Source organism: Lissotriton vulgaris, chromosome 2_1 (genome assembly GCF_964263255.1).
Source record: "Lissotriton vulgaris chromosome 2_1, aLisVul1.2, whole genome shotgun sequence".
Taxonomy (NCBI): Eukaryota; Metazoa; Chordata; class Amphibia; order Caudata; family Salamandridae; genus Lissotriton; species Lissotriton vulgaris.
The window spans coordinates 91,813,895-91,831,551 of record NC_141687.1 but is presented as its reverse complement, the minus strand read 5'-3'; the positions used below and the strand labels follow the sequence as shown (position 1 = coordinate 91,831,551).

The window sequence follows — 17,657 nt, the reverse complement described above, 5'->3', positions numbered from 1 at the left end:
TTGATATGTATTGTGCTTTTATGATTTGACATTTTAAATCGAATAAAGCGTATCTTGACTTGACAGTGTTTATACATATATTCATGAAAACCCCTTTACAAAAAATACAAAAAAAATGAACAATTCATGTATACTGAATAAAAACATTTCCTTACTCACAGGAACACTCAGTTTTAAGCGGAAGCTAAACACTGCGAGAGGAAACACAGATTATCACTTGTTTACAAGTATTTACGTTTTCAAAGAATGAAATACACTTCTCCTTTTATATGCATTTAATAGTTTACGAATTGGTACAATAAGATTTTTTAATATGCAGAAAACATGAATAAATTTGTTGTACACAGTCTGAGAGCAACAAATCTTACTGTAAAACACATAGCAGTATTATATACATTCCTTTACTGATTTTGTTTTAATTATGTCAATATCTTCAGTTAACTCCCAAGTCTCCTCCGACATTCCAACCTTCTTATGAAATTGACGCTTGTCTTTATGTCAGTGTCTGGACGTCCAACTTTAAAAGACCTTTTGTTTAACAATGTCTGAATAAACTTGTGGGATGCCCAAAGAGAAGGCAGGACAAGAAAGCAGCCACTCACATGATACAGTGGAAAGATAAAAACGCCAGGTACAGCTGGTTAAATCCAGTTGTGACTTGTAAATCCATCAGATCCCATTACCCCACCCACACAAAGTTTTAACCCGCTTTAATTGCAAATCTATCTTCAAGTGAAAATACAGTTGAGCGTACCAGTTCCTCTTTTATAACTGGGATTATTTACTATTATATTTATGGCCAGAAAGATAATTCAGTGGTTTTAAGTGCTGTCCTTTCCCTTCAAACGTTTCAGCATCGCACAGAAACATTTATCTGTTAAGGATCATCAAGCCACCACTGTTTAGCAAAAACAAACATTTTCTTTTAAACAGCTTTTGAGAAAAGCTACTTAATATATATTTACTAGCCATGTCACATAAAAACAAACAGAAGAAGCAGGGAATTGACAGTTATTAGAATAATGGACTTGGTGAGTCTATAGCAAAGATTTCCAGATACTACAGTGCTCAACAGCCCTTGGACAGCTAGCTAGAAACTAGTTTTTTCTTCTGATTAGTGCCTCGGGCACATCATTGGTCACACCATACATAAATGCAGGACGGCTTAATCTTCTAAAGTGCAAGATGCTATATAAACATCAATATTTAAACTCACTTTTGTCTGGAGCATAAAATTAAGCATCTACAAAAATGCACCTACATCTTCTTTGACTTGCATGTAATAGGTGGCACTAATATATTTTCCATTAAAACTTGCGTGTTTCCATTAGCTATTGAAAAATCGTTCTACATTGTATACTGAAAACCTAGATTTTCCAAATTCTATTTACGTAGAAATAATAACCCTCTCCACTATTCAAACTCCCCCAGGCATGTTTCCAAACCAGCAAATCCATCGTTGCAGTGCTCACTAAAAAGGCACAGGACTAAAAGGCAGATGAGAGTAAATACCACAGGAACAAAGTATAATCTAGATAGTGTAATATCAACACTGCAGCTTTGTATTGCACAGTGAAGACGTTTTTATAAACTATCCCTGAGATCAGTAAATGGTCTTAAAGTAAAAATGGCAAAAAAATGTTTAAAAATCCTGTTCTGGAAAGTGCTTCTGTTTTTTAAGCATTTCAGCCTCACCTTAGCATTCATGACCAATTCCACGCTAAGGAAGTAGTCCTTTAAGAGAGAACCATGCATTTATACATAAACAAGTAGATATGATTGGCTAATTTGGTTTTATCATGTTTATACTTACTCAATATAAAGAAAAAACAAATGTTTTTATTCAATTAATAAATGATCTGGGAATAAATCAGAAGATATTGTCAGTTCTATGAAGAAATTAAAGAGAAGACAAATGCCAATCATTTTCCTTTAGAGCAATTTTTGTATTCCACTATCACAGAATTAACCTTGAACAATACTAAATATGTCTTGTCACCATTTGACACTTCCACCAAACGCTGAAACCAACAACTATTCTCAGTTTCTGCTGACAAAGACATCGCAAAATAAATGGGCAAATAGAACAGAAGATAATAGTTACAATACACATAGTGAATAAAATAGTTCCAAATGAGAAATGATTGTCGAAATGTTTCCTGTTTGGTGCATCAATAAACTGGTGGGGATTTCGGAGGTGGATGGGGACACGGCGGGAGGAGCTAGAAAGGAAAGACTGTATATATCAATAATTGCATGAAAAAGCATGCCTTAAAAACAAACAAAAATAATCATTGGGCGTGTCACTTGGCAGTAAGCAACATAATGTTAGTACAGCGAGTACAAGGATAACATCTTCTATAGATTGGAATAGGAACTGAAAAAGCAAGGAGCCAGGAGAAAAAGTATTTTCGATTGCACATTTGTATACAGTGTAATTGTTTAGAATTGTGCTGTATTAGTGGGAAAAGCTTCAACCCCTTACTTAAATCTCAGAACATGAAAAAATGGTAGAACACTTACTTTTTCTAACAAACGTTTCTAACAAACAATTTGGTCAATCGGAAGGACTAAGAAATTCACATTTACACTAATCTCAGAAGCACACGTGCACCTATGCAATCCAAGCACCTTCCTTTAAAAAGCAGTACTTAAAATATTGCACTACTCAAAATGAATAAAACCAAGCACTGGCAAACTTACTTGACTTGTATGTTAAAATGTCAATCTAACATGTAAAATATGGATTATGGAATTGTATTGTCTTCTAGATATTCTGATTTAAATACAAACCAGCATATGGCAAAATCTTTTCATGGTATACAGACGAAATCATTTTTCTAGCTTTCCCACCCTGAATGTAGCTACAGGGTTTCTGCTGAATCCGAATGTGTGAGGAAAATAGTGTGACAGCGCAAATAAGAAATAGAGTAAAAATCAGTTACTTACCCAGTAAGGTCTGTTCTGTCCATGATGCCACCCTGTAAATATACCGACATTCACAGGCAGGACCCCAGAATCTAAGAAAAGACAATTTGCTATCATCCACACGTTCCCACAGCATAGGCTGGAATTATATGATGCAGAGTACTATAATGCTTCAGTTTCAGGCAATCTACCTGGAATACAGAACATATGATCTCTAATCCTAATCCTACAGGAACAGGGGACCTCATTCCATGCTATCAAAAATAATGCATGCTTATAGCCTAGTGTTTTCAGGGTTCTGGCCAGGAATTTAAGGGACATCAAAGTGTCGATGTACTCCTATACTCGTCTCAGGGAATCAGAAACGACTGACCTGGTACCTTCCTAAAAGCCCAGTAAACAGCAGTGAAAATCAGATTTTTTTTAACTATCTGTTGTAATCCAGGATAATTCTTTTTCAGAAAGCTTTATTAACCTTTACCTCATCCACCTCAGCTGCGTACATGTTGAAACCAGCTGGTTCCTGCAAATTTGAAACAAGCACAAATATAAGGGTCGGATCAGAAAAGTAACACTCGAGGAACTTTGCAGACGTGGAGATAATTTTGTAATACAGAGAAGAACAGGATATCCCAAGAAATTCTCTTGAAGAGATACAAAATCAAGACACACCATAACCACAAGGAGTTAGTTTAAACACTAAACAGAAACCATGGAGTAGATAGCCCAACCCAAAGGGATTCTTTGCAACCACACTATGAAGAGTGGACACTAGGAACCACTAAAGTTGAGCCAAACTACACTTTCCAGTGCAAACAAAGACTAAACTGGGATGAGAAAGTAGCAGAACAAGCATATTGCTTAGGAAAAAGTAGCAATTCATTTATGCAGAGAGATATGAGACAAATGAGATGGCCCAGATATACATGGCGGCATTAACTGGGAACCACAAATATTTTTTCTAGTTGAATAAGTCCTCTAAATAGACTGCAAGGATCAAAGGTCAGCGTCTCTAACATGCTTATTGGACTACAGCCTAGAATTGAATCCAGGTCCGGTAACAAAGGAATTTCGTAATGGTAATGCATTACACCATCCAAAATGTTTCCAAGACATCAGGAAATAAATAAATCCTGTGTTGATATCTTCTATTTCAGGTCAAGCCTCCTGCAATTATTAGGCCTTGTTCCTTCTTAGCAAGCAGATCCAAAATACTGTAGCACCTGGGAGAGGGTGATTGCATTAAATAGAGATTCCTATGGATCGCAAAGTAGATCAGAATTGTAAATCAGAAGTGGAAGTTTGTCTTTGCCCCAACCACAGTAAATACAAGAGGTATATGTCTAGTAGAAGAGTATTTACAACTAAACAAGAAAAGTGCAGGATTAAGATACTCTATATGTGCAGCTAATTCCACTACCCAGAGGACCTACCCAGGTATACTGTCAGTATTGAGAGGAAAGGACAACAAAAAGTCTGGGTAGTTCACAATAATCAGCGTGCCCCAGTGCACTTGCCAAGGTCATATGCAGCCTTTTAAAGTGGCTGAAAAGAAAAAGGTAGCAAAATGCTTTCTGCAAATAACTGCAGATGCCTTGAAATTATGAGTGGATTGACGAGTTATGACAGGATCTACTTTTGACAGGATCTACTTTAGACACCCTCTGCTTTCTCAGTATCCTTGTATGTTGGCGAGTAAAGCAGGGGATTTCCTGTAACAACAAAAATTGCCAGGACCAGAGTTCTACATCAGAGGAAAATGAAACAATTCCAGATACTCTTTGCTGGTAGGTTATCCTTCAATGTGTGTTTGGAAGAGGGCTGAAAAGGTAGCCAAATGAACAAGGCCTTGGCCATTGTGCAACACTACTGAAAATGTTATCAGAATAACCTACCATCTTCTGAAACCAAGATTTACAATAAAGAAAAAGGATTCTCGTAGTAAATAGATAGAACCAAATAGAAAACTGCAGTACGGACTACTCATTAAATAATTTCTAACAAAATAACTGGTAAAGGATTGTCAGGACACGATCTATAAATTTGCAAATTCCTATTCAGTCAATTAAATATACAAACACTGACTGCCTCAAATTACTACAATCACTACTCTTGTAGAACATAATAATGCAGGCATTTCAGGGGAGCATGCCTTACTTTAGACAAACCCCAAAAGAGCAATTAATCTTCATCTGTGCAATGGAGTATTTCTATTGAAATGTATACTTAAATGATACAGGCAATCAGCTGCTGAAGCAGTCTACCTGAAAGAATCGTACAAAGGCCTTACGCTTTAGGGGATAATGGTACTGTAATTCCGATTCAATCCTGCCATCAATAATGTGAAGTACAAGTGGAAGACTTACCAAAAAACTCCTCAGAATCCATTTTTTTTTTTAAAAAAAGGCAACGGTTATAGAAGTTCTCGATAAACTGACAAATAAGCTTTTGAGCCACTGTAGGTTAGGACAAAGAACCAGCTGTTCCACGGATGAAACTACACGACTCCCTAGGACAAGCCAGTGAGAATGCCCCTCTTTAGCAAACTGAAAACAGGAGAAGGTTAACACTTACTGGCTGTTACTTGGAGAGATCAGAATTGGCTGCTCTGAAATTAGCCCTCCTGTGGTTTGTTATAGAAATAACCACACTCAACAGTTTTGAGAGTAACGTGGTAATTAACCCTGGGATTATGCTCCACGGATACTAGAGAACTCCGTCCGGTAGTAACCTGAAGATCGGAGGTACAGATCATTATCTGAGGATAGGAGAGGTTCAAGGATACACTATCTCATTATCAAGTTGGAGACTGTATAGAAAATGTATACATGTAATCTTGAATAAACTCGTTGAACTCTATGCCATTGACACCCTACTTTTTTCAAAGTCTCCTCAGGAGAAAATGACAATGATAACTGATGCACTGTTTTAAGGGAATTGTGGAATTGGTTGAAACCAAACCCAGCAGCTTCAAAAATGCAGGAGCATTTTGGAGGGACTAAGTGGAAAAAAGTGTCATATCAACTGACAAAATTCTTAAAGAAACGTACTGCCCAAAAAATGTTCTACAGCGAAAGCTTAAATAAGAACGGATGACAAACTCTTAAAAGAAGGTATGGGACACATATGTTATAATCCAGATTTCCTAAATATCAAAATAGGTCCCAGGGTCCTGCCACCAACAAATTCAGAGTAGCTCCATGAACAGAAACCTTAATAGGAGAACCACATTATTACACGTCACGCAGGTGTCCAAGAGTGGCTATCCTCCATTTACAAGCCTTTGCTCCCTAGTCTAATACATATATTTACAGACCCCAAACTTACTGATATGGGGAAAAACTATTATTATACTGCAATTCCACACATTAATTGCCCTCGTGACAAAAACTGTAATCTATTAAAGGGATATGCAAGTATATATTTTTGTATTCCTGCAGCTAGTAAAGGACTGATCAAGTTGTATACACTCAAAACCATAAGTCTTAACTTTTAATGAAGGACTTACAACATATTAAATGTGAGCATTGTTTTCTTTTAACTGCATACTGGTTGAGTACCAACTAAAACATTGATACATTTTTTAATAGGCAATTTCTGACCAACTTTTAGTATACAGCACACGGTGTTTCCTTTTGTCTCGCCAGAGAGAGAGCTGCAAGACATTAAATGTTTGATGTTAACTTTATTAATCCGCTTATATCCACGACCTTTCAGTTTTCAGAAGGATTCCAGAGTGTCCACAACCTCAAAAAAAGAGGAAAACAGTGTATCAACAGGACTCCTGTCACACATAATTTGGGCACTACAAATCCCTAATAAATCACGTTAAAATATTTGAATGAAATTGGAATAACGCATTATCAGTTGGGAGAGATCAGTTGCACCACTAACATCACTCTAAAAGCGTCCACAGATCTTCCTACTATTTGAATGGAATTTGCAGGCAAAATCCATGGCCCGCTCAATTTCTTACACTGTCTGTTCGAACTATGGATTGGTGGGTTATTTAAAAAAAACACAACAAAAAAAAAAACAAGGCTTGCCGATACCCCAAAAAAGGTACTTTGACATTGTATTAACAAGTGGGTAAATATACATGTAAGTCGCAGTATATTTCAGTATTTTGATGGAACCATCACCCCAGACCATTCATGCAACTTTGGGGAAAAATCTGACGCATGGATATGCGTAAAATTCATCTAGACAACATTACAACAGTTTACATATCTTCTAGTTACAGGATTCAGAAAACTCTGAATGAAGGTTTTTGTGTTATTAGAAGAATCTGATGCATTAATGTCGTCACACAAATTTCTCTTTACAGGAATCTGCACTTTTCCCGCCCACACGAGGCCAACCTTCCAGCCTCATTAGAAAAGAGAACAGAATGACATTGTCAACTGATTAGTTTTAGTGCCCTCATTTCAGCTAACTTCTGCCTTCTTAGGTCTGATGTGACCAATGCCGGCCCACGTTTATTAAACTATGGTACTTCTAGACAACGTATGTAAATTTACAGTATACAATTTGGATTCACCATGCATGAATACTTGTGTGTAACATTTAATAAGCTCAATCTACATCCAGAATAATTTACATGAAAGGACAATAGTTATTTAAACAGAGCTCAATGGGTAACCATGGTATCTGAGTGCATCCAGAGGAAAGGGGGCAAGTGGGTGAGGGTGAGAGGCTGCAGCGTGGATTAAATCAACGGCACTCCCACACTTTCACTGTTTGATCTACACTTCCAGTGACCACGTAGGGTGCCGTCTTGTGGAAATCTGAAAGAGGAACAAAGATAGGAATTTATAGACTGATTAACATAAAAATTAAATTTAACATTAGGTGTATACAAATATATGCAAAATTGTATACTGCAGATATTCCATTCATTGGCTTATTAAAAGTGAACTTATGACAACTTCTTAAAATCTTCTAGGCGGTTTGCAATCAAAAGTACATGCTGCCCAGGACACCTAGTGTTAACAAATGAACATGTCTTTGGATAGTAACGATTGTAAACTTAATATCATGACAGACTACGCCATGAAGACTAGACATCACAAGAAAACACTGTACGTTAAATACACAGAGTACAGCTCTTGAGCTACTAAGGTACGCAAGGGGAAGTCTTGCACACAATTTTTACACAGGTGATGACTCAAGTGTTATTCAAGAACTTTTCATGAAAAAATTACACATTTTTGCCCATCACTATAAAAACTAACCGCTCTGACTTATTCACTTCGGTTTGCATGTTATCAATTTGAAGTTCAAAATTGTGAGACAAACAGTTACAGGGATTCAATGCAAGATGTAGGGTACTTGATAAAATGTTTTCCAAAAAGGAGAATGTGATGCAGAGTATAAGGAAGAGAAAGTACGAAGGAGCATCTTCTTAAGTATGCAGAGAACGTGTACAATATTTCAATTTGGCATAATATTCTTTGATTTTTTGTAATTGATTGAGTTGTTCAGCAGTGTCGAGGCATTTGCAGAAGACTTGTTCTAAAGGTGCCAAACAGGCACTGAACAGTAACAGAAAAACAAAGGATGCTCTCGCGCATACTCACACACACCCCAGTATCCAAATGAGAACAGTGGCATAGCATCTGCATAGTATAATAAGAGAAATCCTAATTGTGGTTTCAAAAATATTCTCTAATTCTACCCACAAACACAATCTAACCACAAAAGGCGCCGCCCCCGTGAAAGGGGAATATCTTAGTACTGCAACCTCCTACCCCATATCTTGTAGAATTTAGGAGAAAAACCCCCGAGCAAGATTCTTTGAATTCGTGTCATGAAGTTTAGTAGTTTTAAAGGCAGTTTGGAACTGTAAAACTGGGACTATCAGATGGAGTAGCATGGCTTGGAAGAAAAACGAACTGTCCTTCAGTAACAGTGTTTTGGGTGGATACATAATCTTAGGTCAGATTCTAAACCTCAGATTAACTATTCCAGGCTTCAGCCTGGTTTGAAAAACCTTTGCTACATCAATATCTCTCCATCGCTGCCAAATTGTGACACCTCAGCAAACTACACCTCTGACATAACACTGGCGTATATTAGAAGTCAAACGACAAACTGTTATTGAAACTGTTTATGTGCCCCATCAAGACATGCAGAGAGGAACATTACTGTATTCGAACCATGAGAAATTATTGGCCAAAACATTAACTTCAGATGAGGAATCTGCATGAAGATTATGCATCGATCAGAAGATAAAGTTACTTACCACTAGTAAAGATCGTTCTGGTGGCTATCCTACCTACCTGCATATTGCTGTGCAGCTGAATACACTAAAGCCAGACTGGATGAGGTAGCTTTTCACAGTTCTTCATTACTAGTAGGGGGTGCTGGCTCACAAATTAAACGAGAGGGTAAGGAAACTGAATCCATACAGAGCTCACTACAGGGCATAGACCTCAGTTCCGGATTCATTTTTTCCATGCGTTAATAGGTAGAGACAAGGAAACTACAGATTAATTTGAGGCATGGAAGGGCAAAATCAATTCTGGAACCTTATTACTGATGACCTATGCTCATCCATCTAAAAGGGGTTGTGGGTGCTATGGATGAGGCCTCTGTAGATAGTTAAGACTATCTTACTCAAAGACAGTTACCGAAGCAAAGTAACTTTTTCTGATGGATACTTCTAGCTGCCGATGCCTCACCTGTTGAATAGATTCTAAAATGAGTACCCCTTCGGTGATGGGGTCAGCCGATGGTAGGTCTAAAGGAATAGTCAAAGGAAAATCCTGGAGCACCAAGCTGCATCCAATTAATAATGCTTCATGAAGGTGAGGAATGAAGCCCCTGCCGATGCATGGCTGGCAAGCACTGAGGTTGAAGACTGCTCTGGTGGAATGCGCGCAGATTACCTTGGGTGGCTCCTTCTTAGAAATGGCTAGTACATTTTGATGCAGAAAATGATCCACTGCAAAATGTTCCTCTTCTGGACTGCTTGCCCTTTCTTACAGCCTGCATACTTTACAAAGAGCTTGTCCTCAGATCATACCTCTAATATCCAGTAACTATGAGAACTGCCTGCACTCCGGGGTTCAGGCAATCTAATCTCTCCAAGCGTAAAGCTTAAGGCTTGATTCAGCCCTTGAGCCCAACCTTTCTAATGGATATAGCATGTACTTTTTGAAGACCCCTCACTCACCAACCTGGTTGGTGACATGCTTCATCATCGGGGTCCCACCCCGAAGGCCGAGTGCCAACAGGGTGTGCTGAGACACCGGACTACAGTGGAGCGGGTATTTTTTCTCTTTTTATATGTGCAGTGATAAAAAAGGGGTAAGTGAATTAAAAAGGCGGCCAGACCTACTCACTTCAAGACTTTATTCCTGAGTGACTGGTCACGTGGATAAAAGAACTGTAGCACCTTTGTCTAATTAAGTAGACTTCGGTGTTAGAGACGTGTAGTGTTTAATAAAAATCGCTAAGTGTGCTATGTGAGTTGAAATTAAAGGCTTAGGCCTACATGTTTCAACCTCTTATAAGTGTGGGTTTTCGTCAGGACCAAAAGGAAAAAGAGAAATGGACCTGGGTGGTGCACACACATTAAGGAGCGCCCTGCCCTCGATCCGTCGTAAATAATAAAACAAAAATTGTTTCCTTATACAAACTGTAGTCTTCTCCCCACTCTGGAAGAAAAATCTGTAAGGAAAAATTATTGGGAAAACGATGGTTGGGATCTCACAATACAAGACAAACATTGGTTATACACATAACATTTAAGTGTTGGAGAAAATTCAACTCGTCGCGGTAGAGTAATAGAAACGGTTCACAATTTGTGTCCGTGTCTACTACATTCTTCGCATTTATAGCCATTAGGATCAGTGTGCAGCTTATGACCCAATGCTATTCTCACAAGCTGTAAGGCTGTATAAGCCTCTTGGTATAAAAAAATATCAAGGCTTTTAGGGCCTTACAAAGGATTTTAGTTTATTCGCCGTAAGAACTGTGCAGTTTTAGCTTATCGTTGACAAAAAAACGGCTGTTAAGAGAGGTCTTGTTGTTTCATGAAATACCCATGCACATTACATACTCTCATCCCAGTTCTAGGATCGGGTACTACGTTCGGTAAGATGTAGCGTGATCACACAAGGGTATTTGTAAAACATTCTGCTTACGCATAGAGCGGTGGAATTCCGCCTCATGGGCGTTCGTGGTCCAAAGGAGATGCTTGCGCAATCTATAAGGTAACGGAGAAACACGAGCGGAAAACCCTAATGAGTGACAGGTCTTCAACTCGTTCGTGTAAGTTAAATCCGGGGAGATCGTATAAGGTCTGACTTACTTGCAGCTTCTGTTCCTCAGACTAGTAACCTACTTGGTTCCATGAACGATACGCCCCGTGGTAATCCCTCACCCTCCGTGCGGGAGCATTCAAATAGTATGAGGCTCTGCTTCCTGGAGGGGGCGTGGTTGGGCCGCTCACGTGGAGCGTTCGGCCAATTGATGAGTGCTAATGTTAAACTGAGGCTTGAAACTCAGTTTCTATGGCAACCCTTGGCGTTTCAGAGAGTACTCGAAGGCATCTTTGTAAACAGAAGATGAATAGGCGGGATTAGGTGGCAATTAGGTCCCAGGTTATTGTACATGCCGAATACCAGGGGCATCGAGGACAAGGAAATGCCAGATCGTTTCCACTACATATACTTCCAGCACTCGGATAAGTTTTCACTTAGTTTGCTCTGGCCACTCGTATCAATGTGGTGATCGCATATTGGAGTAACACGTTGTAAAGGCATGAGTGTCTCTGTCTCGCTACAAGTGCTGTCATACAGGTTATTACTTAATCATTAAAGTTGTACTCTTTACCCCATGACTGAATTCCAGGGAATATTGTCATTAAGACCAATCCTGTGGGTTGACAACCTATAAACCCATCTCTGTTCTTTTTCATAGAGACGTTGAGTCAGGTTATTCCCAGGACTTATCTGTTCAATGATGGTCCATTGTATTTCGTCAGGTGTGTGTCCTGCAGTGAGGTAGTGTTCTGTCTATTTGGTCATGGACTTCTTGCACCTGATGGTGCTCCTGTGTTCCCCTATGCGTAGTTTGACTTTTCTATTGGTCATTGCGACGTAGTGCAGATTGCATGGGCATGTGATTCTGTAAACTACATTTTCACTGTTGCAGTTTGTGTGACCTCGAATTGTCCAGATTTTACCAGGTTCGAAATCCAGGGTCTTAGTGTTTGTCGTGAAGGGGGCACTCCTCCATTTGTTTTTTGGTTACACTAGTATTGGGGACCAGGAGTTCCCTCATCACATTTACGTGATATACCCTTACTCTCCTATTGGTTTTCTTAAATGTAATCTCTCCTCCTTGGTGGGTTGGGTAAAGGGGTAAACCAACGAAGGGTGAGGGTCTGTTCTAGATGGAAAGAGGTTACCAGCATGGGTACGAAAGGTGAGTAAGTTCTGAAAGAGCAGTCCTAAGAGATAGCCAGAAAGAAAACAGTTTTTCGAATTTCACAGATTTACCTGCCAACTATGAAGGTACTAAAAAGGAACACCCATCAAAAAAGCCAAGTCGCCTTGGGAGCAAAACAAAGTGAGTTAGTGGAATTATGTTGGTCCCTTCAAAAGCTTGATCATCATAGGGGATTTGCAAAGGGATGGCTGGTTTGGAAGGCAGGAAAATGCAAACAAGAGTGAAATATTTTCTTTTACAGTTCCCACTGCACAACACTTATGTGCCAGGGACTGAGCGAAATGAAGGACCTCTACCAGTTGCGGACTGGAGATACAATAGGCTTATAGAGTATCGACCATCTGGCTGCAGTTGTAAGGAGCTTAGGGGTCCCCGTCCATGAAGAAGGAAGCTTTGGAGGTTAGGATGTACTACCTGCCCTCAGAATGAGAGGAGGAGGTCTAGTTTGAGGGCTACATGGAACAGTGGACACACAGAGTGTTTCAGAAGGTCTAAGTAGGGTAACCATCTTGGCTAGCGTTGGGCAAAACGATTTATCGGACGTGTAACAGCGCCACAACTTTAGGCAAGAAAGATGTCTGTGTCCACAAAACCAGTTTTTCGGGAAGAAGTTGGTGTCAGAAGGATTCACACAGAGCTTAAAGATCTCTCACACCCTTATGCTATGGTGATGCAGAACAGGTCACGAAGGTGAGGAGCCACAAGGAAAAGATGGAGTAGTTTCTGTCGTGTAACTCCAGTTCTATAGTAAGGGTATCTCCGTTCTAGTTATAATCTAGTGAATAGTCCCGCCCATGTGCGTGGACACCGGAGCAATCAAAAATAATCTCTTAAGGTGTCGAAAAAATGCAGAACTGCACAGACACTTAAGAGAGAATTAAAGACAGATAAAGCAGCCTATAAAACCAGGCTACACTGTCCAGTACTTCAACTAGAAATTCCACCAAAAATCCACAAACCGCAAAGTCTGTACAGATTTCCCTTGCCTCAGCAGCAAAACACCTGTGGAATGATAGAGAGGATGACCTGGACAGACAAGCCCCATAGGCTAACATTATGTGTCTCAGAACAGGATACTGTGCCTTTAAGAGAACTTTCCAGAACTTCACAGGATCCCAGAATGCACTGCAGGTTCCTGTTACTTTCAGTTCTTTTTGAAGGCGTAACACGCCAGACCTGTAGCATTCCTTACATGAATATCTCTCTCCACTGGGGAGGACGACGGGCGCTTATGACTATAACAGAGATACCCCTACTACAGAACTGGAGTTACAGGACAGAAACTACTCCTTCTGAAGTAGGGGATCTCTGTGTATAGTCATAATCTAGTGAATAGAATGGCAAGCCCATCCCCACAGCAAAGCGGCGGTGGAGAAACGAGAAATACCACCACTATTGTGCGAACAGATTTCGCAGCGAAGCCTGCCCAACCTGAGCGTCTGCCCTGGCATCAGTGTCCAGGCAGTAATGCTTAGCAAAGGTATGGACCGACTTCCAAGTGGCCGTCTTGCAGATTTCTGCAATGGGAACATTACGGAGCAAAGCAGTCGTGGCAGCTTTGCCCCTGGTGGAATGAGCCTTAGGTTTACCCCCTAAGGTCTTATTAGCCTTTTGGTAACACAGTTGTATGCAGGACACAATCCACCTAGAGATGGACTGTTTAGAGGTAGCAAGACCGGTCCTGACTGATCCATAATTGATAAACAATTGGTCTGACCTATGAATATCTTTGGTCTTATCCAGATAAAATTTCAACACCCTCCTAACATCCAGGGAATGTAAAGACCTTTCCGCTGGAGATGAAGGATTCTGAAAAAACGTAGGCAAAGTTATGGTCTGGTTGACATGAAAATCAGAAATAAGTTTGGGAAGAAATTTAGGGTGAGTACGCATAACTACCTTAGCAGCATGAAATACAGTATAAGGTTCTTGGAAACACAACGCCTGAATTTCACTCACCCTGCAGGCAGATGTAATGGCCACGAGGAACGCCGCCATCCAGGACAGGTGCTGCAACGAAGCCTTATGAATAGGTTCAAAAGGCTCCTTCATCAATCGGGACAGCACCACATTCAATTCTCATGAAGGCGAAGGAAGCCGGACAAGAGGGAATACTTCTTCAAACCTTCCAAAAAATCTTTGATGACAGGGATCTGGAAGAAGGAAGTCTGTGATGGGCATTTCCTGTAGGCAGTCAATGCAGCAAGATGAACCTTAATGGAATGAACATTAAGGCCAGACTGCGCCAAATGTAGAAGGTAAGGAAGGAGGACGTCTTCCTTGCATGTCGTTGGGTCATAGCTCTTGGACTTTCACCAGATACAGAACCTCTTCCACTTGTAAGCATAGGAAGTCCCAGTTGAAGGTCGCTTAGCCTCCTTCAGTATGTCCATGCAATCTTCTGGTAGATTCAAATGGCCATATTGCACTCTCAGGGGCCATGCCGCCAATCTCAAAGATGAGAGGTTGGGGTGCAACATCTGCCCCCCGAACTTCGCGAGAAGGTCCGGCCTGCACGGCAGCCGTATGTGCGATAGGAGAGACCGGTGAAGCAGGTCCGTGAACCACCACTGCCTGGGCCATTCCGGAGCAATCAGGATCATCCATGTCCTGGACTGGGACAGCTTTATGAGCACCACCGGAATCAGGGGAATGGGTGGAAAAGCGTACAGAAAGCTGTTCGACCAGTTGATCCATAACGCATTCCCCAGCGTCCCCTGCTGGTAGTACCTGGAGGCGAAGTCTCGGCATTTTCTGTTTTCGGCGGTGGCGAACAGATCTACGTCTGGAGTCCCCCACCTTGCGAAGACTTCTCCTAGTACTTCGACGTTTATTACCCATTCGTGGTTTTCCTGAATCAGTCCGCTCAGTGCGTTCGCCTGAACATTCTGCACACCTGGCAGATGGGTAGCCGTTATCGTCAGTCCTCTGGCCAGAAGCCAGTGCCAGATCGCCTGCGCCTCCTGCGACAGAGTGTGTGATCTCGAGCCCCCCTGCTTGTTGAGGTAATACATCGTGGTCTTATTCAGTGCCAAGTGAACAGCTCTGAGTTCCAGGAAATTGATGTGATACGTGGACTCCATCAGGGACCACGTTCCTTGAATCTGTAAGTCTCCGGAGTGTGCCCCCCCCAACCGTGGAGAGAAGCATCCGTCACGATAGTCTGAGTGGGAATGTCTTTGTGGAAGGGAACCCCTCTGAGGAGATTCTCCACTGAACACCACCACTTCAGAGACTGAAGAGCATGCAGAGACAGTCGTATCTTGTCGTCCCAAGACCCTTTCCTCTGATCCCACTGATCCTCCAAGCACTCCTGCAACTGTCTCATGTGCAGCCGTGCGTGTGGCGTTAGGAAGATACAAGTAGCCATCGATCCCAGTAGAGAAGACACCGTCCTCACTGTTCTAGATGGAGTGGTCTTAAGAGCCTGAGCCTTCCGAAAGAGTGATAATCGTCGCTCCTCCGAAGGAGACACGCTTGCTGACAGCGTATTGATGGTGACTCCCAAGTACTGAATGCACTGGACCGGAGTCGGGACAGACTTGGACATGTTGATGTGCAACCCCAGCTTGTTCAAGAGAACATACGTCTTCTGGAAGTGTGCCTGAGCTTCCGAGAAGGAGTAGGCCTTGATCAACCAATCGTCCAGGTACGGGTAGACAAACACATTGTTCTTCCTTAGGTGTGCTGCTACCACTGCCATGCATTTCGTGAATGTTCTTGGCGTAGACTTCTGCACGAATGGCAGTACTGTGTACTGATAATGATTGGTGCCGACTTGAAATCGCAGGAACTTCCTGTGTTTGTGTGCAATGGGCACATGGAAGTACGCATCCTGTAGGTCTATTGCACATAGCCAGTCTCCCTGTTGCAACTGAGGATAAATCTAATGCAACAACCGCATGCAAAACTTTTCTCTGCGAATCCATTTGTTTGCCTGTCGCAAGTCCAGAATGGGCCTGAACTCGTTCTTGTCCTTCTTGCGAACTAGGAACAACCGGGAGTACAGACCTCTTCCTCTTTGAGACAGAGGTACGTCTTCTATCGCCCTTTTCCTTAACCGCATCGCTGCGGCGGCGGCTTTTCCCGCTGTGTGCGGCAAATTATGAAAAGCAGCTTTACATGACTAGCTCAGCTCGTCGTCCGCACACGACCACCGTGGCTGATGACTGCATGAGCTCGTCATCAGCAGCGAAGGGGTTAACAGGATATAGGCCTCCGCCTGGAGCTCGAGCAGTTGAAACTGCGAGCTGACTGGAGGAATTGAAGGAGGCGGGCTGGTGAACCAAAGACTGTATCCATTGCAAACAATATTCAGCACCTTCTTGTCCCGAGTAATTTTTCTCCACTCTGCCAGAAAAAATTGAACGCTTCCCTCCACCGGAGCAGGTAACGGATGTAGGGAAAGTAACCGCTCAAGGTCGGGCCCTTGTTCGCTGTAGAGTACTGCTGTCCCACTCTACCCTTCTGGCGCTTCTGGAAGGGTCTCCAGAACTGCTGCTGTTGTTGCTGCTGCTGCTGCTGTCCCGAAGACTGCCCTCGTCCTCTTCCCTGTGCACCAAACCGTTTCTGGAACGGGTGGTAGGCCTTTTCTTTGGGCTTCTCCAAGCCCACAGCCGTCAGGGTCTCTGCCTCTGCCTTCATGCGGGCCATCTCATCATCGGCATGCTTACCGAACAGGGTTTCCCCGGAAAAGGGCAGATTGGCCACCCGCTGCTGGGCCTCCGTCTTGAGTGATGCGAGCCTGAGCCAAGCATGGCGCCGCTGGTTGACCCCATGACAGTACCCATGGGCAGCCAAATGTCATGGGCAGCCAAAAGAGAGACATTCCCAGCCGCGCTGATGACCTGCTTTAAAACCAGCATCCCCTCTGAGTATCTCTTGGAAGTCCTCCCTCTTGTCTCTTGGCAGAAGTTTTGTGAACTGTTGCAGGGATTCCCACAGGGCACGGTCATACCGCCCTAGCAACACGGTATCGCTGGACGCCTTCATGGCCGTGGATGAGTTCCCACAAGCCTTCCTACCAGCTGAGTCGATCCATCGGCTCTCCTTATCGGGCGGTACGGTTGAGGACGGGGAGGTAGAATTAAACTTCCTGGCCGCCGTCACTATAACAGAGTCAGGCACCGGGTCTATCGCAGAAACACCAGGTCCGAATCCGGGGCCCTGTACTTCTTCAGAAGTCGGGAGGGAGCGGCCTTCACCACCGCTGGCGTGAGGAACAGCTCCTCCGCAGGCTCTACCAAACCAGGCACTAGTGGCAGTAGAGG

General features: G+C 42.2%; 1 protein-coding gene across 3 annotated transcripts in view; it reads right to left on the bottom strand.

The window, feature by feature from the left end:
• Window positions 1–263: 263 nt before the first annotated feature.
• PAFAH1B1 (platelet activating factor acetylhydrolase 1b regulatory subunit 1) overlaps window positions 264–17,657 on the bottom strand; it is a 526,691-nt gene continuing 509,297 nt past the window's right edge. For all 3 annotated transcript variants that reach the window (XM_086954518.1, XM_086954520.1, XM_086954519.1), the window contains one exon: window positions 264–7,715. In XM_086954518.1, coding sequence (XP_086810644.1) covers window positions 7,642–7,715 — 74 coding nt within the window. In that variant the 3' untranslated portion in view covers window positions 264–7,641. The remainder of the gene's footprint in view (window positions 7,716–17,657) is intronic.